This window comes from Castor canadensis, chromosome 5 (assembly GCF_047511655.1).
Source record: "Castor canadensis chromosome 5, mCasCan1.hap1v2, whole genome shotgun sequence".
Classification (NCBI taxonomy): Eukaryota; Metazoa; Chordata; class Mammalia; order Rodentia; family Castoridae; genus Castor; species Castor canadensis.
The window spans coordinates 71,696,246-71,723,295 of NC_133390.1; the positions used below are offsets into that span (position 1 = coordinate 71,696,246).

The window sequence follows — 27,050 nt, forward strand, 5'->3', positions numbered from 1 at the left end:
GTATTTTACTATTCAGAAATTGAAAAAGAAATACTGGAGACATATTTTATCAATCTGTTCTTTGTATTCTTTGTGTTCGGTGGCTTAGGAAAAGCTCCTAATACCATTTAAAAAAAAAAAAAGTTCTTACCTTTTTTTCTGATACTACTACAGTTTTTTTTTTTTTCCTCTATTAAACATTGTGATCCATAAAGACAAAGCTCAATTACTAGGAAGGTTAAGGAGGGAGGATCTCTTGAGCCCAGGAGTTTGAAACCAGCCTGGTCAACATAATGAGACCCAGCTCAAAACAAAACAAAAAAAGAAGGAACAACCTGGCAACATCTGCCAAAACTGCAACTGCATGTACCCTGTGGCTCATCAATTCTACTGCTACAACATATCCTGTAAAAATGCTCACATCTACACACAAAGACGTATGTATAAGTAAGGGTTTTTGTTTCACTGTTGTTTGTATCGGAGAGAAGGGATGAAAGTACCCACATGTCTTTCAGAAGATGTGAACTACACTATATGGAGCCACACAAGCAGAATAACTATTTAAGCAGTCATTAAAGAAAGCATATTTATATATTTTGATAGGGAAAAGTGTCCACTGTATTTTAAGTGAATAAATGTAAGCTTTGGAAGAATACATACAGTACAATCTCATTTTTAAAAACAAAAAGTACATATATAGTTCTATTATCTTTAATAGAGGTGTGTTATTGGGAAATTATGGCATTGATTTTTTATTTTTCTGCACTATTTTAATATGGAGTATTATTATTTTCCAAAGTTGTTTTAAAAAAGAAAATCCATTTAGACAAAGTAATTAAGAATTCTTTATCAACATTTCCAGAGCCACAAAGACTTTAACATCAATCCTTAAAGTTCTTTTACCTACATTCAAGGTTGCATTTCATAGTACCAGATGCCTTTAGAGTTTTTTCTTGCTCTCTGAGTTGCTGATTCAAAATTCTCAATTGCCTAAAGGAAATATTAAGAACTATGAATGCAAAAATCCCAAAGCCACTTAGTAGTATACATTTGACAGTCTATCAAAAAAAAAAAAAAAACAAAACAAAGACAGTGACACACAAACACTACCCAGAGGATCAGCAGAAATCGATCTCATATCCCAAAAGACAAACCTAAATGAAAAAGCAACAAAACCAGGAGCCTGAGATAATTTTTGAATGACTACTTATAACAGCATTAAAAACTCCCCTCACTAGAAAAAGGTTAACTTTGCCTTCTCTTTCCTTTTTCGGTTCTTTTCAATGATTACGTTGAGGACTGTTTTTTTTTTCCCCACTATTTCTTTACCCTTTTACCACCTCTTACAAAACAAAAAAATATAAAGCATCTTCATTACTGTAGTTAACAATACTTCTTAAAAGATCTGTCATTACTATGAAGTGAAATACTTAAGGCACTGACTGCTATTAGACTTTCTGCTTAATGTTTGTCACACACTGACAAAATTGGGAAAACACAAGTGTATGCTTCTAATAAATTCCTTATTTGACAGAAAAGTTAATGGCTACTTAATGAGAATGTTAATAAATAGTAACTTTAGGGCTGGTGGAGTGGCTCAAGTGGTAGAGCACTTGCCTACAAGCACAAGGCCCTGAGTTCAAACCCCAGCACCACAAAAAAAAAAGAAAAAAAAAGATTAATAGCAACTTTGCTCTAAACTGACCTCTGTGATATGTAACTGCTTCACAAACAGGAATATATGTGTCTCATTTTCTCCTAAGAAAGTATTGCTTAGAAAAACAAAGTTATCTCTAGTATCTTTCCAGAATTGCTTACCTGAAAACATTCTGCATTAAAGTATTTCTTTTTGTTACTGAATCTAAAATGATGGTAACTTACCTCATAACATCCACATGTATTAATTCTGAATTAAATGGGAATTACACAAATAAAACTGAACTATACAAGTTTTAAGGGAAAATCTAAAATAATTTTTAAGTAAGAAACCTTTATAAGCAAGACTCAAAATCTAGCAACCACCAAGGAAATGAATAATGGATTTAAATACATCAAAATTTAGAACTTGTTTCTAGAACTGAAGGTCTGGAAGAAAACACCTCCTACATACATGACAGGCAAAGAATACAAACATCACATTTAAAGAGCTACTTCAAATGTAAGAAAGTCAACCTAGTAAAAAGTAACAAAGGATAAAATGGGTAATTCACAAAAGAAATAGAAAGGACCTATAAGCATTTAGAAAATACTTAGCTTGCAAACTTGAAACAAGGAGATTCTTTGATTAAAATGTCGATAAAAATATTAATAAAAGGAAGAGCTCAAACACCAGATCTCCTGTTTCCAATGTGCAAACAATTCTACTGCAAAGATGGTCAATGCACCTAAAACTTGAAGGACGTTTTCTAAGAAGGTTGTCAGTCTTCAGGCTGACAAAGTGACCCAGCATAAGGAGGACAAGGATTCCCTGTATGCCTAAGGAAAGAGCCACTATGATTGGAAGCAAAGTGGCTATTCTGGGCAGATAAAAATCAATTTTCTAGAAGAAGGCTAAAACCACAAAGATTGTGCTGAGGTTGTGCTCCAATGCAATGAATGTGCAGGGCTTAACTGCAGTTCCAAGGGAATGCAAGCTATTAACAGATGCAGACATTTTGAACTGGGAGGAAAAAAGAAAAGGTCAAGTGATCCAGTTCTAAGTATTACAATTTTTATTTTTGGTCTTAATTTTGAGGGGAAGATACTGAAGCTATAAAAAAATACTTTTTTGGAAAATAAAATTAGTGAGTCAAAAATATTAATAAAAATATAAAAATTTTTAAAAATACTCTTCACTGGTGACAGTATAGGGAAATCAATTATATCAATTAGTGAGAGTCTATTATAACCATTTTAAATGACAATTTGGCAATATCTAAACTGTAAAATGTTCAAAATCTCAGAAAAAATAATTTTACCTACAGGCTATTAAACCTTAGAAACAACTGTACATGTACAAAAGTACCTAAAACCTTGTAATAAAGTACATCAAGAGATGTATTATATTAGTTAATTTGAAGTTGGAAACAACTTAAAATGCTACATAAGCTATGGTACACCATACAGTGAAATATTAATACACAGGTATTAAAAAGAATGAGACATATGGAAAGATCTCCAAGACATACAATGAAGTGAAAAAGAGCAAGCTGTAGAACAACAGAATTTTGATTTTCTAAAAAGGTTTCCCCTTCATAACAAAGTGCATATCCAGAAAAGGTAGCACAGACTGGTGACCCAGAACACCAAACAGAATGCTTCTTTTGTTATCTTCCAGGAAATCAGCAAGTGCACAGACCATGACAAAAGCTATGCTTGACAATTTTTTTTTATGTCCGTGGTCAGATTCTTCTCTTCTCAAACATTAGCCAATCTAAACTTCTCATCACTTGTTACAAGTGTCTCATCCCTACCTTCCTCCTCTCAGTAGGATACTGTCCTATTTTCACTAAAGATAATGCAGTTTAAAGATAAACTGTTATCCTTCAATCCCAAGGTATACCAATTTATTTGTATGATCCTCAGTTCTTTCCTTTAATCTGAGAAAGAGAAGTCTCACCTGTATCCCAGATCCCATCTCCTCCTCGATCCCAAGGACTCTTCCTATCCCACTCCCTTTAGTTCTGTATCTGTAGCTTTTGAGATTTTGCTGGTTCCTGTGCCTGGAACTAAGCAGAATGAAACTCCTCCTACCAGCCTAACTGTACCACTAGCTACTATTTTCTCTATCATTCCCTGCTTTCAGGGCCTGGCTTTTTAAAACTGACTGTTCCATTTTTTTAAGTGATAAAAAATAACAAAAATAATCTTTTAAAAATGGATTTTACACATGCTATTTTAAAATATAAATTTAAATATACTTCATTTTAACAAAGGAAAGGAACTGCTTATAGTTAGGCAAATATTTTTTCAACTCATTCATTTTTATATAGCTTTGAGATAAAACTTTATCTATAATAAATTGCATTTAGTGTATAATTTTTATATATTTTTGACATGATACAGTAAAACATCACCACAGGAAGATGTTCATCACCCTCAAGTTTTCTCATACTCTTTTTTATAACCTTCCCTTTCTGGATGACATCTATTAACCACTGATTTAGAGTCTATTTCTGGACTCTCTTCTGTATCAATGACTCATCTGTCTACTTTTCCACCAATGCCCCACTGCCTCGATTGTTATTTTATGTCTTAAAATTTAAAATACCAAAATTGAATGTCCCAAAATTATCTTGGTTATTTTAGATTCTTTGAATTTACATGTAAATTTTAGAATTTGCATTCTTCATAAAAGCATACTTGGGTTTTCACTGGCATTACAAAGAACTTATGTCAATTTGGAGAGAACTAACATCTTAATAACTTTAAGTTTTACCTCTATGGATCTGGTTTGTCTCTGACTTATATAGGTTGTTATGTCTCTCAGCCAATATTTATAGTTTTCAATGAATTGCTTGTTATATGTCTTTTATCAAATTGTTAACTGTTCCTATTTTGCTACTGCTATAAATATTACTGATTTTAAATTTCATTTCAAATTTTTATTACTAGTACATAGAAATACAATACTATTTTATATCCTGATTTCATATCCTGCAACCTAAGCTCATTTATTAATTCTAGTTTCTTTTTCATAGATTGTCTACAAAGAGCATCATGTCATCTTGAATTGTACAGCTTTACTTCTCTCTCTCTCTCTCTCTCTCTCTCTCTCTCTCTCTCTCTCTCTCTCTCCTTTAGATCCTACTCAAGACTATGGAACAGTTTCAAGTTTTCCTGGATTTTCTTTGGGTGATTCGTCTTGGGATGTACTACATGTTTATTTTGAATGTTACATACAGATCTTCTCTACAAATTTTTCTTCCCATGCCTTTTGTAACATCACACGCTTAGTTTTCCTGCTACTTCCATTGGTGGCCCTTCTCAAGTTCTTTCCATAGCTCTTCTTCCTGTCCTTTCCCTGTAACCTCTTATTCCCTAGCAATTTACCCTTTACTATGTTCACATTCTATTACCTTCTTGGTGAATTTACCACTTACATACTGACAACATGTCAATCACTATTGTCTCCAGTGCTTACAGCAATGGCAGATTCACAGAAAAAGCTCAATAACCCCCAAGTATACATTTCCATCCTGGATCTTGTTCTTGTGCTCCAGACATAGCATAACTATCTCCAGATGGTCTAAATGGCACATTAAGAATGTCTAAATCTTAACTCACAGGTTCTCCCATTACCTCTCCTAACTAAAAAGTAAACTGAAAACAAAAATCAATTCTTCCTCTTATAACTCCCATCTAGAGGAATTATATACCATATGTCAAATTATAAAGACAATAACCTTAATGCCATCCTTGACTCCTCCCATTTCACTTTTTTGTTTTGCATGGGTACCTAATGGTCTTAATATTGGAGACTACACTTATGAAGGGGTCATTATCTCTATGTTGTCTTATACATATTAAAGTGTCCTCTAGATTAATGATTCTTAATAGGAGGTAATATCCAATCCCCAGCAAGGATATTGGAAATGTGTTTGGGAGTTTTGGTGGGTCAAAATTGGTGGGGAATTACAGACCTTTAGTGGGTGAGACCAGGAAGCCTAAACATTAGGCAACTATATTACAAGTATCACATAAGAACAATCCATTTCAAAATGTCAGTAATATCAAAATGACATAGAAATAATGCTCCCAGTTACAAGATGGCAATAAACTTAGAGAAAGTGCTAAAACAAACAAAATATCACTTTTCTGGCTAAAAAGAAACACATAGCTCCAAATGTATAAACAGAAAAAAGTTTTAATTGAAAATTATGAAAACTATTTTTTTTCTTTTTTAAGCAGTAAGTAAGGGGTTTGAACTCAGGACCTCATGCTTGCTTAGCAGGGATTCTACCATTTGAGTCACAAGTCCAGTTCTTTATTGCCTGTTTTTAGTTATCTTTTGGATAGGCTCTCACACTTTTTGCCCAGAGTAGTCTCACACTAGGACTTACAGCCACCCTTGTAGTTGGGGTTATAGACACACATCCCATGCCCAGCCCTGAAAAGCACTTGTGAATGAGCATATTTATTGTAGTTTTTTTTTTAATGGTAATTATGAATGAGTTTTTCCAAATAAAAGACTATAAAGTGACACAAAAATCCCTACACTACTGCTGGAAACCTCATTCTGCTAAAAGGAGCATATCTAACAAATTCTTCATCTTTCAGCAATTTTACTTTTAAAAGGCCAAGTGAACAGCAGTGACAAGAGCATGCTTACACTCTTTGCCTCTAAGGACAGTCAAAAAGCTCAAGTGCTAAGTATAAAGAATTAGATTAGACATAAATTAGTTTAATACCTTTAAAAAAATTAAAACAAATAATTGGTGGCCAATAAAATAGTGTCTTGTTTCCTTGAATGACTTACAAATAAGTTCCTAAGCCAATTCTAACATGTTCTAAGGAATGGAAATAAGAACCACTGATATTTCCATGATGACAATGTTAAAATAAATACTATTCTAAGACTGAGCTCCAGTATGCTTAAGAAACTCATTATTAGATTATTGTTTCTTTAAATAACATACTTGTTTACTTTGAATGGCTTATATTATTATTCTTTTGTTCTATAAAATACACCAAAATAGTGATGCATTTTCTAATAGACAGTATAAAAGTCTACAAGTTAGGATTTTTGCAATCAAAAATCAAATCACTTTGGGGTTGAGTCTTAACTCTTTCACTTCTTAGATATGGGACCTTGGGCCAATTAGTTAACCTCTCTAGGCCTTGGTTTTCTCTTTTGTAACTGAAAATAATATAGTGCTCACCTCACAAAGCTGTCATGAAGATTTAAAGAGATAGCACAGATAAAGGACAAAAGTCTGGCACATAACAAACACAGTAGCTGCTGTTCATTACCATATTGTCCATTATTGTCATTTATTTTTCGTTTTGGTTTTGAAAAATTAATACTGTTGTATAGGTCTTTTAGGTCAGGAATGAAGAACAATATAACTAGAATTCAAACTCAGTAACCGTGTGTGTATGTGTGTGTGTGTATAAAAGTATACACATATCTGTATATACACAGATAAATATTCTAATAATCTCTAGAAAAATAATTCTAAGCAAATAAGTCTCAGTAGGTATCATGCTTGTGTAGGCTCCAGATCTGTAAATTTAAGCTACTCTCTAACTAGAACCCTATTTTATTGCTCTCCAGTTTCCTGAAAAATCTGTGCAGGTGGGTCCCATCTAGACAGTGTCTGTAGCCAGGCAACTGTCACAACCTACTCAGAGCATATTCACAATGCAGTTCCACAGAAGCACCTGCTTGAAAATGTACTCCATTTCTCTAAAAAGGACATTAATAAACAGATCACTGGAGTGTTGCCTTGGTGGTCATCACTGAAACATTCAAAGTTAAGATAGTACTGGTAATATATTGGTGATTTCATTTGCACTTCAAGATTAGATCATTGGTCTACATCTTTGCTAAACAGATTAAGAATATATTTCCAACAAGATGCCAAAAAAAAAGGAAAATTTAAATGAGTTTTTTCCCTATGGCTATGTGGGCTGGGGCTAACAGTGCCCACCCATATCAGGTTCTCCTTTCCTTACTGAATATAGGGAAGAATGGGAAAACTCTATGTTCCAGACCTTTATATTTAGAAATGGCCATTTTATAGTCTGTTTTTAGGCTACAAGGTACTAAATGATAGTGAGACAATCACTTCTGATCCAAGGCATGTAAATGCTCTATTTATTACTAATTCATGCATTCTTTTACCTAGAAAAACACATGCAGTAGATTCATGAAGGAGAGGGGGCCTATATCCTGGGTCACAGAATGAAAAGGAACCTCCAGCAACCCATGTTAGTCTTGGAGTCAGGGAGAAACACACTTTTGTTTTGCTATGGCACTGAGTTTTAGAAGTCTGTTACTGTAGCATAGCCTACACTAACATGGTAACTATACTAAAGCACTTCATTTCCCTTCTACACACTAGTAGGCAGAAGTAATAGATGAATTAGAGAATACTAGAAATCTTGTAAAATTGGGAAGAAAAAGTAGAAATAAAGTAAGAATGCAAACCTACTTTTCTTATGAAGTCCTAGAAATCTCTCACTTGACATCTTGGTTTGGCTACAGGACATCTTTTGCCCACAGACAAAAATATTCAAAGAGTAATTCTTACCTTCGCAAGTGAACATTTTCACTTCTTAATGATTGGATGGCCAGTGCTATTTCAACTTGAGTATCTGTATTTCCATTTACTACTGGAAGCCCAGATAAGCATGTCTCCAATTCTGTTACCAACCTCAGAATCTCTGAATCCTCTATAATAGGCAAAAATAAGTAAAATCGGCATTTTAAATTGATTTTAGATAAGATTATTAGTACATATTTCTAAAAAAGAAAATCTTTACATAAATGTATATACTTGCTATAAAATAACTTCAATTATGAATTTATTACACAAATCCCATTTTCCTTCCTCCTGTTTCCTGTATTTGCTTACTCGGAACAGTTCCAAGGAGCTATTAACTAATTAAGTCCAGTAAACTAAAGATTATTCTTAAATTTCAGGACTACTATATTTAGTAATACTTTTCTTTCAGTAAAACAGGAAAGTAGTTTATATGTATCTCCTAGTTCATGCTTACCAAAGGCCTACAATGAACTCCTAGGGTTTCCTATAATTGATTACATTAACACTTACAGCACAACCTTTGATCCTGGTATAAAAAATAGTTTACTTTAGGTATAGGTGATTCATTTGGCAAAATATCAAGTGAGGGTCTGCTATGACAAGATTTCACTCCTTGATTTTATAAAGTAGATTTAATACAACCAGCCACAACTCTTCTATTTTTGTTATTAATTGTAGACTGGATATTTATAGAAGTAGCAAGAAGACACAAGTAAAAGGTAGGTATTAGATCTTTTGTCCTTTTTATTTTCATCATCTCATAGCATTCAAATTTTCTGTGGACTGAAAATATTCAAAATTACATATTAACTGATATCAAAGAAGTTGCAAGAATATTCAAATTACAAAAATGTATTCAATTCCACAAGTATTTAATATACAGATGAAAAGTACATGCACATGTTAAATAATATGCCTGATTACTAAGCAGTCTTTGTAGAATAGTTTTGCTCATAGGTTTTGAAGGCAGAGAGACCTAGGCTCTACCATTTTCTAGAATAACGTTACTCAAATTACTTAACACTTTCTCTTTTTAATAATCTTTTAAAAATGTATTTACTTAAAGTAACAAATAAAATTGCAGGTACTTTTTTTTTATTATTATACATATGTGCATACAATGCTTGGGTCATTTCTCCCCCTGCCCCCAACCCCCCCTTACCACCCACTCCACTCCCTTTCTCTCTCCCCCACCCCCTCAATACCCAGCAGAAACTATTTTGCTCTTATCTCTAATTTTGTTGAAGAGAGAGTATAAGCAATAATAGGAAGGAACAAGGGTTTTTGCTAGTTGAGATAAAGACAGCTATACAGGGAATTGACTCACATCAATTTTCTGTGCATATGTGTTACCTTCTAGGTTAATTCTTTTTTATTTAACCTTTTCTCTAGTTCCTGGTCCCCTTCTCCTATAGGCCTCAGTTGCTTTTAATGTTATCTGCTTTAGTTTCTCTGCGTTGAGGGCAACATATGCTAGCTAATTTTTTAGGTGCCTTACCTATCTTCGTATCTCCCTTGTGTGCACTCGTTTTTATCTTGTGAACAAAGTTCAATCCCCTTGTTGTGTTCGCCCTTGATCTAATGTCTGCATATGAGGGAGAACATCCGATCTTTGGTCTTTGGGGCCAGGCTAACCTCACTCAGAATGATATTCTCCAATTCCACCCATTTACCAGCAAATGATAACATTTTGTTGTTCTTCATGGCTGCATAAAATACCATTGTATATAGATACCACATTTTCTTGATCCATTCATTCGTCACTAGTGGGGCATCTTGTCTGTTTCCATAATTTGGCTATTGTGAATCGTGCTGCAATAAACATGGATGTGCAGGTGCCTCTGGAGTAACCTGTGTCACAGTCTTTTGGGTATATCCCCAGGAGTGGTGTTGCTGGATCAAATGGTAGATCAATGTCTAGCTTTTTAAGTAGCCTCCAGATTTTTTTCCAGAGTGGTTGTACTAGTTTACATTCCCACCAACAGTGTAAGAGGGTTCCTTTTTCCCCCGCATCCTCACCAACACCTGTTGGTGGTGGTGTTGCTAATGATGGCTATTCTAACAGGGGTGAGGTGGAATCTTAGTGTTAATTTAATTTGCATTTCCTTTATTGCTAGAGATGGTGAGCATTTTTTCATGTGTTTTTTGGCCATTTGAATTTCTTCTTTTGAGAAAGTTCTGTTTAGTTCACTTGCCCATTTCTTTATTGGTCATTAGTTTTGGAAGAATTTAGTTTTTTAAGTTCCCTATATATTCTGGTTATCAGTCCTTTGTCTGATGTGTAGCAGGCAAATATTTTCTCCCACTCTGTGGGTGTTCTCTTCAGTTTAGAGACCATTTCTTTTGATGAGCAGAAGCTTTTTAGTTTTATGAAGTCCCATTTATGTATGCTATCTCTTAGTTGCTGTGCTGCTGGGGTTCCGTTGAGAAAGTTCTTACCTATCCCTACTAACTCCAGAGTATTTTCTACTCTTTCCTGTATCAGCTTTAGAGTTTGTGGTCTGATATTAAGATCCTTGATCCATTTTGAGTTAATATTGGTATAGGGTGATATACACAAATCTAGTTTCAGTTTTTTGCAGACTAACCAGTTTTCCCAGCAGTTTTTGTTGAAGAGGCTGCTTTTTCTCCATCGTATATTTTTAGGGCCTTTGTCAAAAACAAGTTGGTTATAGTTGTGTGGCTTCATATCTGGGTCCTCTATTCTGTTCCTCTGGTCTTCACGTCTGTTTTTGTGCCAGTACCATGCTGTTTTTATTGTTATTGCTTTGTAATATAGTTTGAAGTCAGGTATCGTGATACCTCCAGCATTGTTCTTTTGACTGAGTATTGCCTTGGCTATTCGTGGTCTCTTGTGTTTCCATATAAATTTCACGGTAGATTTTTCAATCTCTTTAATGAATGTCATTGGAATTTTGATGGGAATTGCATTAAACATGTAGATTACTTTTGGGAGTATAGACATTTTTACTATGTTGATTCTACCAATCCATGATCATGGGAGCTCTCTCCACTTTCTATAGTCTTCCTCAGTCTCTTTCTTCAGAAGTTTATAGTTTTCCTTGTAGAGGTCGTTCACATCTTTTGTTAGGTTTACACCTAGGTATTTGATTTTTTTTGAGGCTATTGTAAATGGAATTGTTTTCATGTATTCTTTTTCAGTTTGTTCATTATTAGTGTATAGAAATGCTAATAATTTTTCTATGTTGATTTTATATCTTGCTACCTTGCTGTAGCTATTGATGGTGTCTAGGAGCTTCTGAGTAGAGTTTTTTGGGTCTTTAAGGTATAAGATCATGTCATCTGCAAATAGGGATATTTTGACAGCTTCTTTACCTATTTGTATTCCTTTTATTCCTTCTTCTTGCCTAATTGCTCTGGCTTGGAATTCCAGTACTATGTTGAATAGGAGTGGAGATAGTGGGCATCTTGTCTAGTTCCTGATTTTAGAGGGAATGGTTTCAGTTTTTCTCTGTTAAGTATAATGCTGGCTGTAGGTTTGTCATATATAGCTTTTATAATGTTGAGGTACTTTCCTTCTATTCCTAGTTTTCTTAGAGCTTTTATCATGAAATGGTGTTGGATCTTATCAAAGGCTTTTTCTGCATCTATTGAGAAGATCAAGTGGTTTTTGTCTTTGCTTCTGTTAATGTGGTTTATTATGTTTATTGATTTTCTTATGCTGAAGCACCCTTGCAATCCTAGAATGAAGCCTACTTGGTTGTGGTGAATAATCTTTTTGATGTGTTGTTGAATTCGGTTTGCCATTATTTTGTTGAGGATTTTTGCATCAATGTTCATTAAGAAGATTGGCCTATGGTTCTCCTTTTCGGAGGTGTCTTTGCCTGGTTTTAGGGTAAGTGTAATACTAGCTTCATAAAATGTGTTAGGCAGTTTTCCTTCCCTTTCTATTTCATGGAACAGTTTAAGGAGAGTTGGTATCATTTCTTCTTTAATGGTCTGATAGAATTCAGCAGAGAATCCATCAGGTCCTGGACTTTTCTTTTTGGGGAGACTCTTGATTGCTGCTTCAATTTCATTTTGTGTTATAGATCTATTCAGATGATTAATTTCCTCTTGGTTCAGTTTTGGATTATCATATGTATCTAGAAATCTGTCCATTTCTTTAAGATTTTCAAATTATTTGAATATAGGTTCTCAAAGTAGTCTCTGATTATTTCCTGGACTTCCATGGTGTTTGTTGTTATCTCCTCTTTTGCAGGTACTTATTATACATAACATGCTGCTTTGAATTATGAATACACTGTAGAATCGCTAAATTGACCACACTGACATATGCATTCCCTTATATAACTATTTTCTTGTGATCAGAACACTCAAAATCTAATCTCTAAGCAATTTTGAAGACTATAATCCATTCTTATTAACTATGGTCACCGTGTTGTACAATACATTTCTTGAACTTATTCTTCCTATCTAACTGAAATGTGTATCCTCTGATGAAGCTTAGGTTTCTTCATAGTTGCTGAGAAAATTAAATGGTAGTGTTCAAGCCTCAATTTAGCAGCCATAGTACTTCATGAAGTTGTTGTAACAATTATATGAGACAAATGGCAGAAATAGAATGCAGTGCTGGGCAAATTAAGTATTCAATAAATGATACCTAAGATGGTTGTTACTATTATTCTTATTATTGTGATTAAATATTTAGTTAAGAGAATGGTAATCATTTGAAGATCTGAAAATATAGCAATTTTAACATACTAAACCTATGGCTTAATAGTGTTATATTCCCACAGCATTTTAGGATTTTGTGTCAGTATGCCAATGTTAAGGATTTAGTCAGTGCTTCAACAATCAATTACTGTGTTTTCCAAGATGACAAATATGTAACTCATTCCAAGTAAAAGACATTACTATAGAATGAATACACCACTACCACCACCACCACCCCACCCCACCCCAGCCACACACACACACACACACACACACACCGATACCCACATATACATAATGAAAGCAAATGAATACAATCTGTTTCAGGGACATTTTTCTAGATTTAAGAGAAAAACCCTAAAAATAAACTGGAAGGTTTTGATTTACTTCTCAAACTGAGATTTGTTAAACAATGTAACAAACAATTGGTTATTTAAAAAATGATAGGAAGGGAAGTTCTGCGGCTTTTTAAATAGAAAAATAATCAGTCTATTTTAGGAAGTTAATCACCTTTAGGAGTCTTCTAATCACTATAATCATCTCTATAAATTCTCTTTGACTAAATCCTTTCAAGGTCCATTTGGACCAAACAGAATGAATACACATTTGCAAGCAAATGACTGAATGCTTAATATTTCCCAACATATTCTCATCTACAGGAAAGGGATCAAATGTTAAAAAAAAAAAACAGGAAGAACTCATTTCCTTATTAGCTCAAGGCACATGGAAAAAACCACCACAAACTCCATGTAGGTTATTCTTAAACTGAATAATGGCTAGACAACTTGACACCACTATTTAGCATAATACCACATTACAGAAAATTATAATGTAAGTACTCACCTACCTTGTTCTGATACCAGGGCCTTGAGTTCCCCCAACAAATACTTTATAGTTCTAACTTTTTCAGCATTCTGATTCACATTTTTTGCCTTCTCTACATCCTTGACTATTTTTGCATCTTGTTCATGTATGTTTAAATGCTTTCCTTCATTTGTGGCCTCTCCAATTTGTTCTCTGGCACATCTTTCTTCACTGGTGGCCAAGAAAGCTGGTTGTGACTGAGTGGGGCTTTGGAGGGTCTGAGTGACCGGGAGAGTTTCTTTTCCATAAGATGGAAATACAGACATATGTGTTTGAAAACACTTTAGTAGGTCTGCTTCCTTAGGAGCACTTTGTTGTGGCAATACCCAATTAGCAAGACTCAGCTGCTGAAATGTTGGAACAGCTGCTTTGTCAGTTTGGGGCAGGTTACATGGAACTCCAGGATGGGTATTAAATGAATTCTTTGGAACATCAGGATCATTCACAGAGGTTGTTTTACTTTGTGATGCAAGCAGACTATCACCATTGGCTTGAATTTCCTACAGCAAGAAAAAAATCTATCTTCAAAAGTATGAATGCTTATTTATATGCAATAGTTATAATAAACTCAAATCAAAAATACTAGAAAATAACTTTCTAACATTAGAAACTGACTTTCTGATATTTTCAAATTTTAAAGTAAACTGGATTTCTCCTCTACACAAAAAAATATTCTAGTGCTTTAAAGCTTAATTAGATGACTCTGCAATATGGGAACATTATAAGACCATGACTAAAATAGACAGTTTACAATTATCACACACACTTTAAAGGCCAAAACATTTCCACTTTGGGAAATTACATTATAAGAAAATAAGCTTAAATATACAAAAAGCTTTTGCAAGAATATATTGGGTTTGGAGCTGTAGCTCAGTGGTAATGTGCTTGCCTAGTATGCAGAAGGCTCTGGGCTTGATCCCCTGCACAGGAAAACACACACACACACACACACTTGCTAGACATGTGACAGTGGCCAAAAAAAATGGCTGTTAAGTATCTAACCATAGGAAAGTAGTTACATTGACTATGGTAAATTCAGCATTAACAACTTATTCATAAAAGGTATATTAATAGAGAAACAGATTTATGACATTAATTGAAAAACCAATATATAAAACTATGAAATTTAATTACACTTCTTATATAAGCTTATAATTAACAAATAGAAAACAAAACATATACTGAGAAATAAATGACTAGATAGCATTCTGTATCACAGCACTTAGGTAGTGGGTATGGTTCATTTTTCTACTATTCTCTTCTCCTCTTTCCCTCTCACTTTCATCCTTAATAAAGTTTTCTAATAAAAAATAACTTGAAAAAAATAACTAGTCTTTACTCCTAGTGTATTAAGATTCAACCAGTAAATTCAATATTCCATTCCTAAGATGAAAACTTCTATAAGCAAACTATTACTTGTGTAGTATACAAACTATTCACAGTATCAGCGATTGGAGAACAGGGTGGCCGCTGAAGTGACCAGACTGGGGTGAAGGTACAACAGCCATAACTAGAATGTGGTGCTTCCTGAGGTTCTAAAACATAAGAGGGAGAAAAAAAAAAAATCATTCACAGTATACTTTAACATGGCTTATATTCAGTATGTTAAAAACATCATTCATACTAACCAGAACCAGACATAGTATGGCAAGGTATAGCAGGAATTCCATTAGGGTCATTCTTTGAAGACAAGTTATTCATCAGTGACATTTGAGTCTGCACATGCTCACAGAGGGCTTGGTATATTATTGGTGAGTACATTCTATAATGATCTTGTAACGACCAATTTTGTGCTAAGTCTGATTTGTCTCTTTCACTTCTAGTAGAAGCTTCATTAGGTTTCTGTTTCTTATTATCCGAAGATACTAACATAGAAGAAGGAAGAAAATTTCAAAAACTGTTACCATAAGATCTTAAGGGAAAAAAAAAAAAGACTCAGATGTTGTTCATCATACACCTTACAGAAAGGCTTTAGCAATATTACCCTCTAAGAAAATCACCCCCAATTCTTTCAAAAATAGTTAATGAATTAAGTGCCCCCAGCCAAAAATCATCTACACTAATTTTTTTTTTTCCAGCACTGAGGTTTGAACTCAGGGTCTCACGCTTGTTAGGCAGGTGCTCTTACCAGCTGAGTCACTCTGCCAGCCCTTACACTAATTCTTTTTAAGTCTTCATTAAATGCTATTTGCAGAATTCTTCCTTTGGTTATAATACCGGCCTATGGTTACTGTATTCTCCCTAAAGACCAATAAAACTTTCATCTGACCCCTTGTCCACTTCATGTTCTCAGGGGGAGGAAATAGAATAGGAAAGACAGAATACTTTGTAACCATTCTATGCTTTGATAGTAAAAAAAAAATTACAGCTTGGATATCAATCAGTAAGAAAGGTGGACAAACTATACATGGGACTCCCAAAAAAAAAAAAAAACTGTTAATCTGGCATTTAAAGTTTCCCAAAGCCTGACCACAATCCATTTTCCCAACTATCCTCACCCTCAACTAACTCATATCACCTTCAACTCAAATATTTCATTCCAGCCAGGCCAAGCTAGACACCCAATAAGCCTTTCTCATTTTCCTACAACATGGCTCATGATGAACCATGCTTTCCAATTCAATTCTACACACTCACCAAGGCTCACATGAAATATTCCATGAAGCTTTTTTCAATCCAATCATTCCAATCCAATGACTGCTCTTCACCATCACAAAGCACATATTATTTATTTAAATCATATACCACTGACATACTGCCCTGTTTCTGAGCTTTTGCCCTCTGACTAAACTATAAGCTTCTGTAGGCAGGACTGTATGTTATACTTCATTATTTTCTCTCACTAGTCTTCATACAAAATAGAAAGCTGGTATTAGTAAACTAATAAAAAAGTTTCTACATAGCACTATTCTATAGATTGATATGAATTCTATTTCCCTATCTAGTAAGATCCCCTCCCCAAATGTGTGCTAACCATTATTAACAGAAATGAGAATGTTCTGGCAGATCATAGGTTATCAAGGTACAAAATAAATTGAAAAATATATAGCTTGTCGTAGTTCCTACCAAAGTCACACATATATAAATCTATGATACTACAATTCTACTCTCATGCATAAATCTAATGAGTGCTATGTCTATTAAAAAACAAGTATAAGAATGTTCACTTACTGAGTAACTTTGAGCAAATTACTTAATCTCTCTGATCTCCTCCTTTTCCTTATAAACATGGTGATTAAAAAAAAAAAAAGAATACCACTTTTCAGAGCATAGTGGCTTTGGGGTTGGCTGAGACACTTCTAAAGGCTGCCACTGCCACACCAAGGCCTGACCCCTGAGCTGATTTCTTATAGTTACTTCTGCAGCAAGCATTATGGAGACCACAGACACATCCCAGAAGCCTCACCTGCTTCATTTGCCTCAGCTACCTTACAGATCTAGTTGCCATAGGCTATGGGCATAGCTTCTTCTTGGGAAGAAGTCTAAACTCCTCTCTGTTGCCCACTATGAAGGGAACCATACATCACAACAGAGACTTCCAAATCAATATGCCTCTAAAGAATCTGGTAGCCATTGCCAGAAAGGCCAGTCTGAGGCAATGTGTGAGCTGTGAAGATAGCAAGAGCCTGCTCTATTTGCTTTGCTCCAACTCTGAGGAGCACTAAGCTCACAGACCATGTTCCACTGAAGTGGCTGCTGAGGAGTACCAGGAGAAGGTCCTAAAGCAAATACGATCTTTATGAGAAAAGATCCAAGAAAACTAGAAAAATCTAATGAGGATAGCAGAATAATCAACTAATGGATTTGGAGGTTTCCTTTGATAATGAAACACAGCATCATGCTGTTTGACAATATGAGAAATTTAATCATTAGGCATGATCATAAAGACATATCTTTGAATTCTGACAGATACAACTATTCTGCAGTATGGGAAGCCCAGGGTTTCACCTCAGGCAAACATTACTGGAAGCTGGATGTGGACAACTCGAAACAGGGCTCTAGAAGTTTTTAGGGATTCTAGGATAAGGAAAAATCCCATACTGATTGAATATGAGGACACATTTTTTTCTTTCATGTGGGAAACAGAATAATCATGAGTTCATTGATCACTTCCCCAATGTTTCTTCCTATACAGACAAACCTCTGGGCTGGACTACTACGTTCCTTGATTTTGACAGTGAGTTTTCTGAATATTGTCAAGAGTTCCTTTACATGGAAGTACCTTGCTGGATCCTTCAATTTCCCTGTCAGGCCTTTTCCGTCCATTGGCCACTCATGATTAGGGATAAGTCAAGAACCTGACTGTATGCCTGGGAACTCTGTATCTGAGGGAGCCCTTCTCAGTTGGAATAAACCATAATATTGTACTTATCTATCTTTTTCTATTTTAATTAAATATGAGAATAGAGCAAATTGCAAAAAAATACCTACTTCATAAGATTGTAAAGCAGTAAATAACACTTGTAAAGTTCTCAGATAGATGTGTAGCACATAGGAAAAACTCAATATATCACCAAATAGCTGTAAACACTTAGGATAGACAAGTATTTCATTCTCATAAATATTGCTATCTGATAATATACCTCTAAACATGTTACCTCTGAGGTGATTAAAACCCAAAGCAGTACCAGTTATCTTCACTATCTGAACACATGGGCTACAACAAAAATGGTCAATAAATTTCTGTAAAGCAAGTATTAGTTCTTATTAGAAATATAATTTTAAAATAAATCAAATGAAAAAGTACCCCCTAAAATAACTGTGAAATCTAAAATGATGGAGTGGGAGATCATGGCCCATGGCTACCAGTACATTGCTTGTCCTTCGCTCCTGATTTCTAGATCTCTCATCTGTTCTTGTGTTTCCTTTGGTGTCTCAGATAAGAACGGTCTATTCTGAAGAAATTCTCTGATTTCACAGTCCCAGGTCCCAGGCACTAGCTCTCATTCATCTTCTTTTCAAGGCATAGTATTTACACTCACATCAAACTAAGTTACAAACAATATTATGCCTCTGCCAGCAGATGTCATCATCCAACATATATTAATAAACTCCAAACATTTCTTAAAAATCAAAGCCTTTGAATTAAAATAACTAAGCTCCTTTATCAACTCAGTTCATATGAAACTATTGATATGTTAAGTATTAATACTTATAGCATAAAGTCTTAAAAGCAAATATTCCAAGGCAAACTGAGAAACCACAAATGGATATAAAAGATTTAATTTATATGACCACTATACAATTTTAAAATAAAAACAGAACAGCAACAATGAGCCTGTTACTACACCAACACAAAATATGGCTCTTGTTCTTATTAATGACATCAAAACATCTTCCATGAAAATTTTACCTAACAGATCAGGATGACAATATGTTTAATTGGTATCAGTTGATTCTAACTCATGAAAGGTATGCATTAATTTATTCAGTCCATCAACGCTTTTCAGTCAGTGGGTTCTACCTGCTCTACAAGCACCACTAGCTGTTGCTTGGGTATCTAAACATATCATCAGACATGTAAGTCCTGCCACTCAAACACAAAATAAACATCTAATGTAGACAGGAACCACTGGATGCCCATTATGATTTGAAATACACAAGAACACCTGGCCTTGGCTGGGGGAAATCAGTACTCAAAGGATTCTGTCTCTGGTGGTGTACTTCCCAAGGTTAGAGTAGTAATACATGTATATAGATGTCCCCAACTTACAATGGTTCAATTTACAACTTTTTGGTGTAAAGCTATATACATTCAGCAAATACCATACTTAACATTTTTGAGTTTTGATCTTTCCTTGGCTACTGATAAGGGCAGTAGCAGTGAGCTACCTATAGCACCTAGGCTGTCACTCAATCATAAGGACAAACACATTCTTCAGTGGATTGTATTGCTAAGCTATGACATTCAATAGGTTAGGTGTATTTTTTTTTCACTTAATGATATTTTCGATTTATGTAGGGCTTATCAGGAATGTAACACCATCATAGGAGCATCTGTATATGTTATTAAAAGCAGAATCAAAACCACTTGATCATCTGAATAGATGCAGAAAAAGCCTTTGATAAGATCCAACACCGTTTCATGATAAAAGCTCTAAGAAAACTAGGAATAGAAGGAAAGTACCTCAACATTATAAGAGCTATATATGACAAACTTACAGCCAGCATTATACTTAATGGAGAAAAACTGAAACCATTCCCTCTAAAATCAGGAACTAGACAAGATGCCCACTATCTCCACTCCTATTCAACATAGTACTGGAATTCCTAGCCAGAGCAAGTAGGCAAGAAGAAGGAATAAAAGGAATACAAATAGGTAAAGAAGCTGTCAAAATATCCCTATTTGCAGATGACATGATCCTATACTTTAAAGACCCAAAAAACTCTACTCAGAAGCTCCTAGACACCATCAATAGCTACAGCAAGGTAGCAAGATATAAAATCAACATAGAAAACTCATTAGAATTTCTATACACTAACAATGAGCAAACTGAAAAAGAATACATGAAAACAATTCCATTTACAATAGCCTCAAAAAAAATCAAATACCTAGGTGTAAACCTAACAAAAGATGTGAACGACCTCTACAAGGAAAACTATAAACTTCTGAAGAAAGAGACTGAGGAAGACTATAGAAAGTGGAGAGAGCTCCCATGATCATGGATTGGTAGAATCAACATAGTAAAAATGTCTATACTCCCAAAAGTAATCTACATGTTTAATGCAATTCCCATCAAAATTCCAATGACATTCATTAAAGAGATTGAAAAATCTACCGTTAAATTTATATGGAAACACAAGAGGCCACGAATATCCAAGGCAATACTCAGTCAAAAGAACAATGCTGGAGGTATCACGATACCTGACTTCAAACTGTATTACAAAGCAATAACAATAAAAACAGCATGGTACTGGCACAAAAACAGACGTGAAGACCAGAGGAACAGAATAGAGGACCCAGATATGAAGCCACACAACTATAACCAACTTGTTTTTGACAAAGGCCCTAAAAATATACGATGGAGAAAAAGCAGCCTCTTCAACAAAAACTGCTGGGAAAACTGGTTAGTCTGCAAAAAACTGAAACTAGATTTGTGTATATCACCCTATACCAATATTAACTCAAAATGGATCAAGGATCTTAATATCAGACCACAAACTCTAAAGCTGATACAGGAAAGAGTAGAAAATACTCTGGAGTTAGTAGGGATAGGTAAGAACTTTCTCAATGGAACCCCAGCAGCACAGCAACTAAGAGATAGCATACATAAATGGGACTTCATAAAACTAAAAAGCTTCTGCTCATCAAAAGAAATGGTCTCTAAACTGAAGAGAACACCCACAGAGTGGGAGAAAATATTTGCCAGCTACACATCAGACAAAGGACTGATAACCAGAATATATAGGGAACTTAAAAAACTAAATTCTCCCAGAACTAATGAACCAATAAAGAAATGGGCAAGTGAAATAAACAGAACTTTCTCAAAAGAAGAAATTCAAATGGCCAAAAAACACATGAAAAAATGCTCACCATCTCTAGCAATAAAGGAAATGCAAATTAAAACCACACTAAGATTCCACCTCACCCCTGTTAGAATAGCCATCATTAGCAACACCACGAACAACAGGTGTTGGCGAGGATGCGGGGGAAAAAGGAACCCTCTTACACTGTTGGTGGGAATGTAAACTAGTACAACCACTCTGGAAAAAAATCTGGAGGCTACTTAAAAAGCTAGACATTGATCTACCATTTGATCCAGCAATACCACTCTTGGGGATATACCCAAAAGACTGTGACACAGGTTACTCCAGAGGCACCCGCACACCCATGTTTATTGCAGCACTATTCACAATAGCCAAGTTATGGAAACAGCCACATGCCCCACTACTGATGAATGGATCAAGAAAATATGGTATCTATACACAATGGAATTTTATGCAGCCATGAAGAACGAAATGTTATCATTTGCTGGTAAATGGATGGAATTGGAGAACATCATTCTGAGTGAGGTTAGCCTGGCCCAATAGACCAAAAATCGTATGTTCTCCTCCCTCATACGCGGACATTAGATCAAGGGCAAACACAACAAGGGGATTGGACTTTGAGCACCTGATAAAAGAGAGAGCACACAAGGGAGGTGTGAGGATAGGTAAGACACCTAAAAAATTAGCTAGCATTTGTTGCCCTCAAAGCAGAGAAACTAAAGCAGATACCTTAAAAGCAACTGAGGCCAATAGGAGAAGGGGACCAGAACTAGAGAAAAGGTTAGATCAAAAAGAATTAACCTAGAAGGTAACACACATGCACAGGAAATCAATTCGAGTCAACTCCCTGTATAGCTATCCTTATCTCAACTAGCAAAAACCCTTGTTCCTTCCTATTATTGCTTATACTCTCTCTTCAACAAAATTAGAGATAAGGGCAAAATAGTTTCTTCCAGGTATCGAGGGGGTGGGGGGAGAGGGAGGGGGCAGGGGGGAGAAATGACCCAAGCATTGCATGCACAAATGAATAATAAAAAAACAAAAATTAAAAAAAAAATCAGAATCACAAAATCATTCAACAGTTATCCAATGTCAAAAGTTGTTACTTTAAAAGACAAAAAAATTGTTTAGCATAGGCCTATAGTCCTAACTACTTACTTGGAATGCTAAGGCAGGAGAATTCTGAGTTAGGGCTAGTCTGGGCAAGATTGTGAAAACATTATCTATCTATCTATCTATCATCCATCCATCCGTCTACCTATCTATCATGTCAGAAGCTCTACAAGTAAGCTCAAAACATTTCTTTTGTTTTTGTTTTGTCTTATCTTGTTTTATTTGGGATAGGGTCTCACTGTGTGGCCCAGACTGGCCTTGAACTCACTATGCAGCCTAGGCTAGCTCAAACCTGAGATCCTCATAACTCAGCCTCCCTCAGTCTCCTGAGTACTGGGATTAAAGGAATGTACTACCATGACCAGTATTCAATACATTTCTGGAACTGACTTTCTGACTCTTTACTTCAGAAGTGGGCTTAATTGACTTCAAAGACATTTAGTGATTGGGTAGGTCCCAGACAGAAGGTACATAAGGAAGCTGTGCCCCAGAAAACAATTAAAAAATAGAAAGATCCTGTATATTCAAATTAAAATGAGACATGGATACTAGTTAACATGCTGTAACAGATTTCCTAAAATTCCATTTATGATTACCTCACTTGGGGAGAGATGGAAAAGAGAAAAAGTGCTAAGAATAATTTTTGCACATTGCTGAGCATTGTAACAACAGAGCAAAAGACTTGTATTGGTGAATAGCAGCCCACCTGCCCCACCCCAGCCCCCAACACATAAAAGTGATGATCCTTTATGGATGGTACCTCAGTTTGGTAAACTAAAAACAAAATAAATAGTTGGACCAGAGATTTCTCATCTAATGAATTAACCTTAGGAATAAATAAGTCAGTGAGAATTAATTTCTAATATTACTACCCTAAAGAAGATTATCCTATAGGTCTCTCCTATTGATAATGAAAGCATGGGGGGAAGGAATAGGAAAATAACAATACTGTATCCAGATCACGGGCTAGAACTGTAGATCTGACTTGTTCAAATATGAATTCAATGCTAGGGACCCAACATGCTAAGTACCTCCCATCTGCCCCTCCAAATCTATCTTCTACTGGTCTCTAACTTGCTCTCCCAGGAATGCTGATCTACATGGATTATGTTGTTAAGAAACAGTCCTTCTTGGGGCTTTCTTGCTCCTACATGTCTTCCTATGCATGCCAAGAAAGCAAGACTTTGACCTGAACTCTTTACCTGGTCCACTTCTCAGGGTTATTTGTAGTCAGCACCCTTGAGGGATTAAGATAAATTTCCCTCTGCACAGGCTTGCTTATTATTTACTATCAATCAATGGAACACTAGGTCAGTGTTCCTCAGATGCTACCTAAATCTAAAGCATGTACAGCATGTGTATGGGTCCATCACACCACCACAATGGGAACTTGGCATGAAGAAGACCCAGTGCAAAAATGTGATGCATGCGCTGCTTGCTACGCTGTAATAAAAGTCCTTTGTCTCTAACCTGGAGTCTTCTGTCTTCTGACAACATATACAATAAAACTAATTTATTAGCTTATAAGGATAAAAATCAAATCCCAGACCTGACACATATCAATAGGGCTTCAAGTGGATTCAATCCAGTAAGTCTTGGCATATCAAGGAAAGGAAGAAGCATGAAGTTAAGAGTACTTCTTCCTACTCCCTCTCTATGAGGGCACTTTGCATTGGCTTTGTCCTTCTGATGAAGCTCACTATTCTATTATATCCTATTATATATATATTATATATAATTATATATTATTATATATAAATATAAATTAATTATAAATATATATAAATAAATAATAAATAAATAAATAAATAAATATAAATTAAATATAAATATATATATATTATAATTATATATATATTATATATAATATATATATATATATATTATATATTATATATATCCTATTATAATAGGCAGCTTACCCTATTATAATAGGAGCTCTTTTTGGGTCCAGTTACCTCTCTTTCTCCTAATTCACTAAGGCCTAGAGTTGATAATAGCTCTGCTGCTACTGCTAGCACTAGCTAGAGCAACCCTGCTTATTCCTTTGTAGTGAACTCCTCCTTGAATTATGTTTTGTGGTACTGGGCTTGAACTCAGGGCCTTCACCCTGAGCCACTCCACTCCACCAGCTCTATTTTTGTGAAGGAATTTTTGAGAGAGGGTCTCACAGAACTATTTGCCCAGGCTGGCTTCCAACCATGATCTTCCTGATCTCTGCCAGGCATGGCTAGAATTATCTTAATTTGAGCACTGCCATCTATTTCTTTTTGGAACTCTGTTATGCCTTTTTTGAGATGAGGTCTCACTATTGTTGCCTAGGATGGTCTCGAGCCAGTAGGCTCAAATTATCGTCCAAGCTCAAGTTATCCTCCAGCCTCAGCCTCTCAAGTAGCAGACACTACAGTCATGCACTGCCATACCTGGCTCTTTTTGGAACTCTGAAAGAAGTCAGGATCCAACAAGCTGCTAACATGCTCATTATCAGCCACATTTATCTCAAAGCAAAGTTCCTTGAAGAAATGTATCCTAGATACTGGAAAAACAGGTACTATCATTCCTTCCTTTGTCCATTGGGACCCATATATAGGCCTCTGCATAAAGAGTTAAGGCCAGGGTTTAGTTCACTTTTCCTTAAAAGTCCAGAGAGTAAATATTTTAGACTTAGCCCAGTAGATCTCTCTCACAAATTACTCAACTCTACCACTGCAACACAAAAGCAGCCACAGAAAATACATGAATATATTAACAATACTATGTTCTAATAAGATTTTATTTATAAAAAGAAATTAACTAAATAGTGTTTACAAAATAAAACTGGCTGTAGTGAACTGACCCCTGGTTTAGATGGCTTCCCTGAGAACTTCACTGGAGGGACAAGACCCACTCAAGGTGGCCTCTTACAGTCTAAACCAGGGGTCAGGTCTTTATGCTGTCCAACAGAAATATAATACAAGTCATACATGTAATTAAAAATTTCAGGTAGCCACATTAAAAAGCGGAAAGGACAGATAAACTTCTCTTCATAATGTTTTACTTACATCAATATAGCTCAAACACTAATACATAATAGAAAACTAAGAGATTTTTTTATTAAATCTTTTAAACCCAGTATATAATTTTTACTCAAAGCACAGCTCAATTTGGATGTTATATTTTCATCAGAAAAATTTGATCTGTACTTAGATTTAATAAAATTTACAGCTGAAAAAGTAGATTCATATGCAGTTATTTCAAAGTTTCATAATAATTGGATCGAATATCAGTTTTCAAAATTTATTAAATTAACATCAAATATTAAAAATTCAGCTCCTTGGATGCAGGAGTCATATTTCAAGTGCTCAACAGCACATGTTGTTAGTGACTGAACAGTGTAGATCAACATTATGATGAGGCTAAATGTGATTAGCCCCCAAGATAGAAAGACTGAAGTAAGCTGTTTTTCCTGCTGCCATTCTCTAACTCAGGACCACCTGGAACAATAATGTCTAGTCTTGTGAATGCTGTATCTCCATTTTATCAGCCCCTTTTCCCAGATTTTTATCTCTTAATATCTAGGGCTATTACCTTAGATGACTTTCTAGACTTTATCCCTTCTGCTAAATGAAAGCATCACTGAAGTGCTGATATTTCTGGCCCATCTGAACTGTGGAACTTGCTAGAATTCCCCTTGTTCTCTGATTTAATCAATACACAATGTATACACATGTTGAAACATCACACTGTACCTGATAAATATATATAAGTATGCCTAATTATTTTCAAAAAAGAATTCCTATTATGTACCTTGTCAACTCTATTTTGGACTATCTTGTTTTAAAGGCCTCTAAAAGACAACATACTAAAAGCTTGCTTGTTCTGAAGTTTGCTGAAACTGGCAACTAAGTCAACAAAGTTAACCATGAGGTGTAAAATACCCTTGACTCTATTCAATGTCAATCACTGGTGAGCTCTCTTTCCTTATTTATCCAACTCTGAATTTTACCTTCATATACACCATGTATCCTAACTAGGTTAAGCTCTTGAACAAATTAGGATATATACATATAAAATAATTTTTAAATAATTATTATTTATAAGTGTATACCTGAAATGAAACCAATTTGTGACGATCTTGGAAAACAAAGACTCTGAATACCTCCCAAAAGTTATTCTGAGTTTGAATCTTTTCTCCCACAACCCAGAAAGAGCCTCTTTTTCTACTTTTCTTCTTAGAAAATGAAAGTATAAGCAAAGTGACTACTCAGCATTTAGAAGGTGAATACAGAAAAAAGAAGCATAAGCACACACAAACACCTAAAATAAAAATGTACTATCAAAATGGAAGACAAATGCATAAACTTGACAATTTATCAAAATCCCCAGAATTAATGATTATCTTTAAAAAAATGCTTACATATTTCTTTCTGAACTACTGAAGGAACAATATGTTTTTCATGTGCTTTCTTTTTAGATCCACATTTTTTGCCTTCTGAAGGTCTGGAATTACATCTATTTTCTGAATATGCTGTTTCTGAACCTATTAATGAAAATAATTTGTTAACACCTAAAAGAATACTTTATTAATAAAGATGATCAGCAAAGAAGCATTTTAAAATTAAACCTGAATCTTCATTTCTCAAAATGTTTCGCAGCAAAGAAGCACAGCCACCAAGCCCCTGTGCAGTTTCAGCCTGAAAA

At 35.0% G+C, this 27,050-nt stretch overlaps 1 protein-coding gene across 5 annotated transcripts in view; it reads right to left on the bottom strand.

Annotated features, from left to right (window-relative positions):
• Nucleotides 1–27,050, bottom strand: part of Ccdc14 (coiled-coil domain containing 14) — a 92,636-nt gene that overhangs the window by 58,157 nt on the left and 7,429 nt on the right. For 2 of the 5 annotated variants that reach the window (XM_074073306.1, XM_074073304.1), the window contains exons 4-10: nucleotides 26,974–27,043; nucleotides 26,767–26,889; nucleotides 15,398–15,634; nucleotides 15,186–15,304; nucleotides 13,753–14,269; nucleotides 8,214–8,355; nucleotides 887–969 (exon numbers count right to left, since the gene is read on the bottom strand). In XM_074073306.1, coding sequence (XP_073929407.1) covers nucleotides 887–969; nucleotides 8,214–8,355; nucleotides 13,753–14,269; nucleotides 15,186–15,304; nucleotides 15,398–15,634; nucleotides 26,767–26,889; nucleotides 26,974–27,043 — 1,291 coding nt within the window. Of the gene's footprint in view, nucleotides 1–882; nucleotides 970–8,213; nucleotides 8,356–13,748; nucleotides 14,270–15,185; nucleotides 15,305–15,397; nucleotides 15,635–26,766; nucleotides 26,890–26,973; nucleotides 27,044–27,050 lie in introns of those variants that run through there. The other 3 variants (XM_074073305.1, XM_074073307.1, XR_012447970.1) reach the window with 3 other exon arrangements.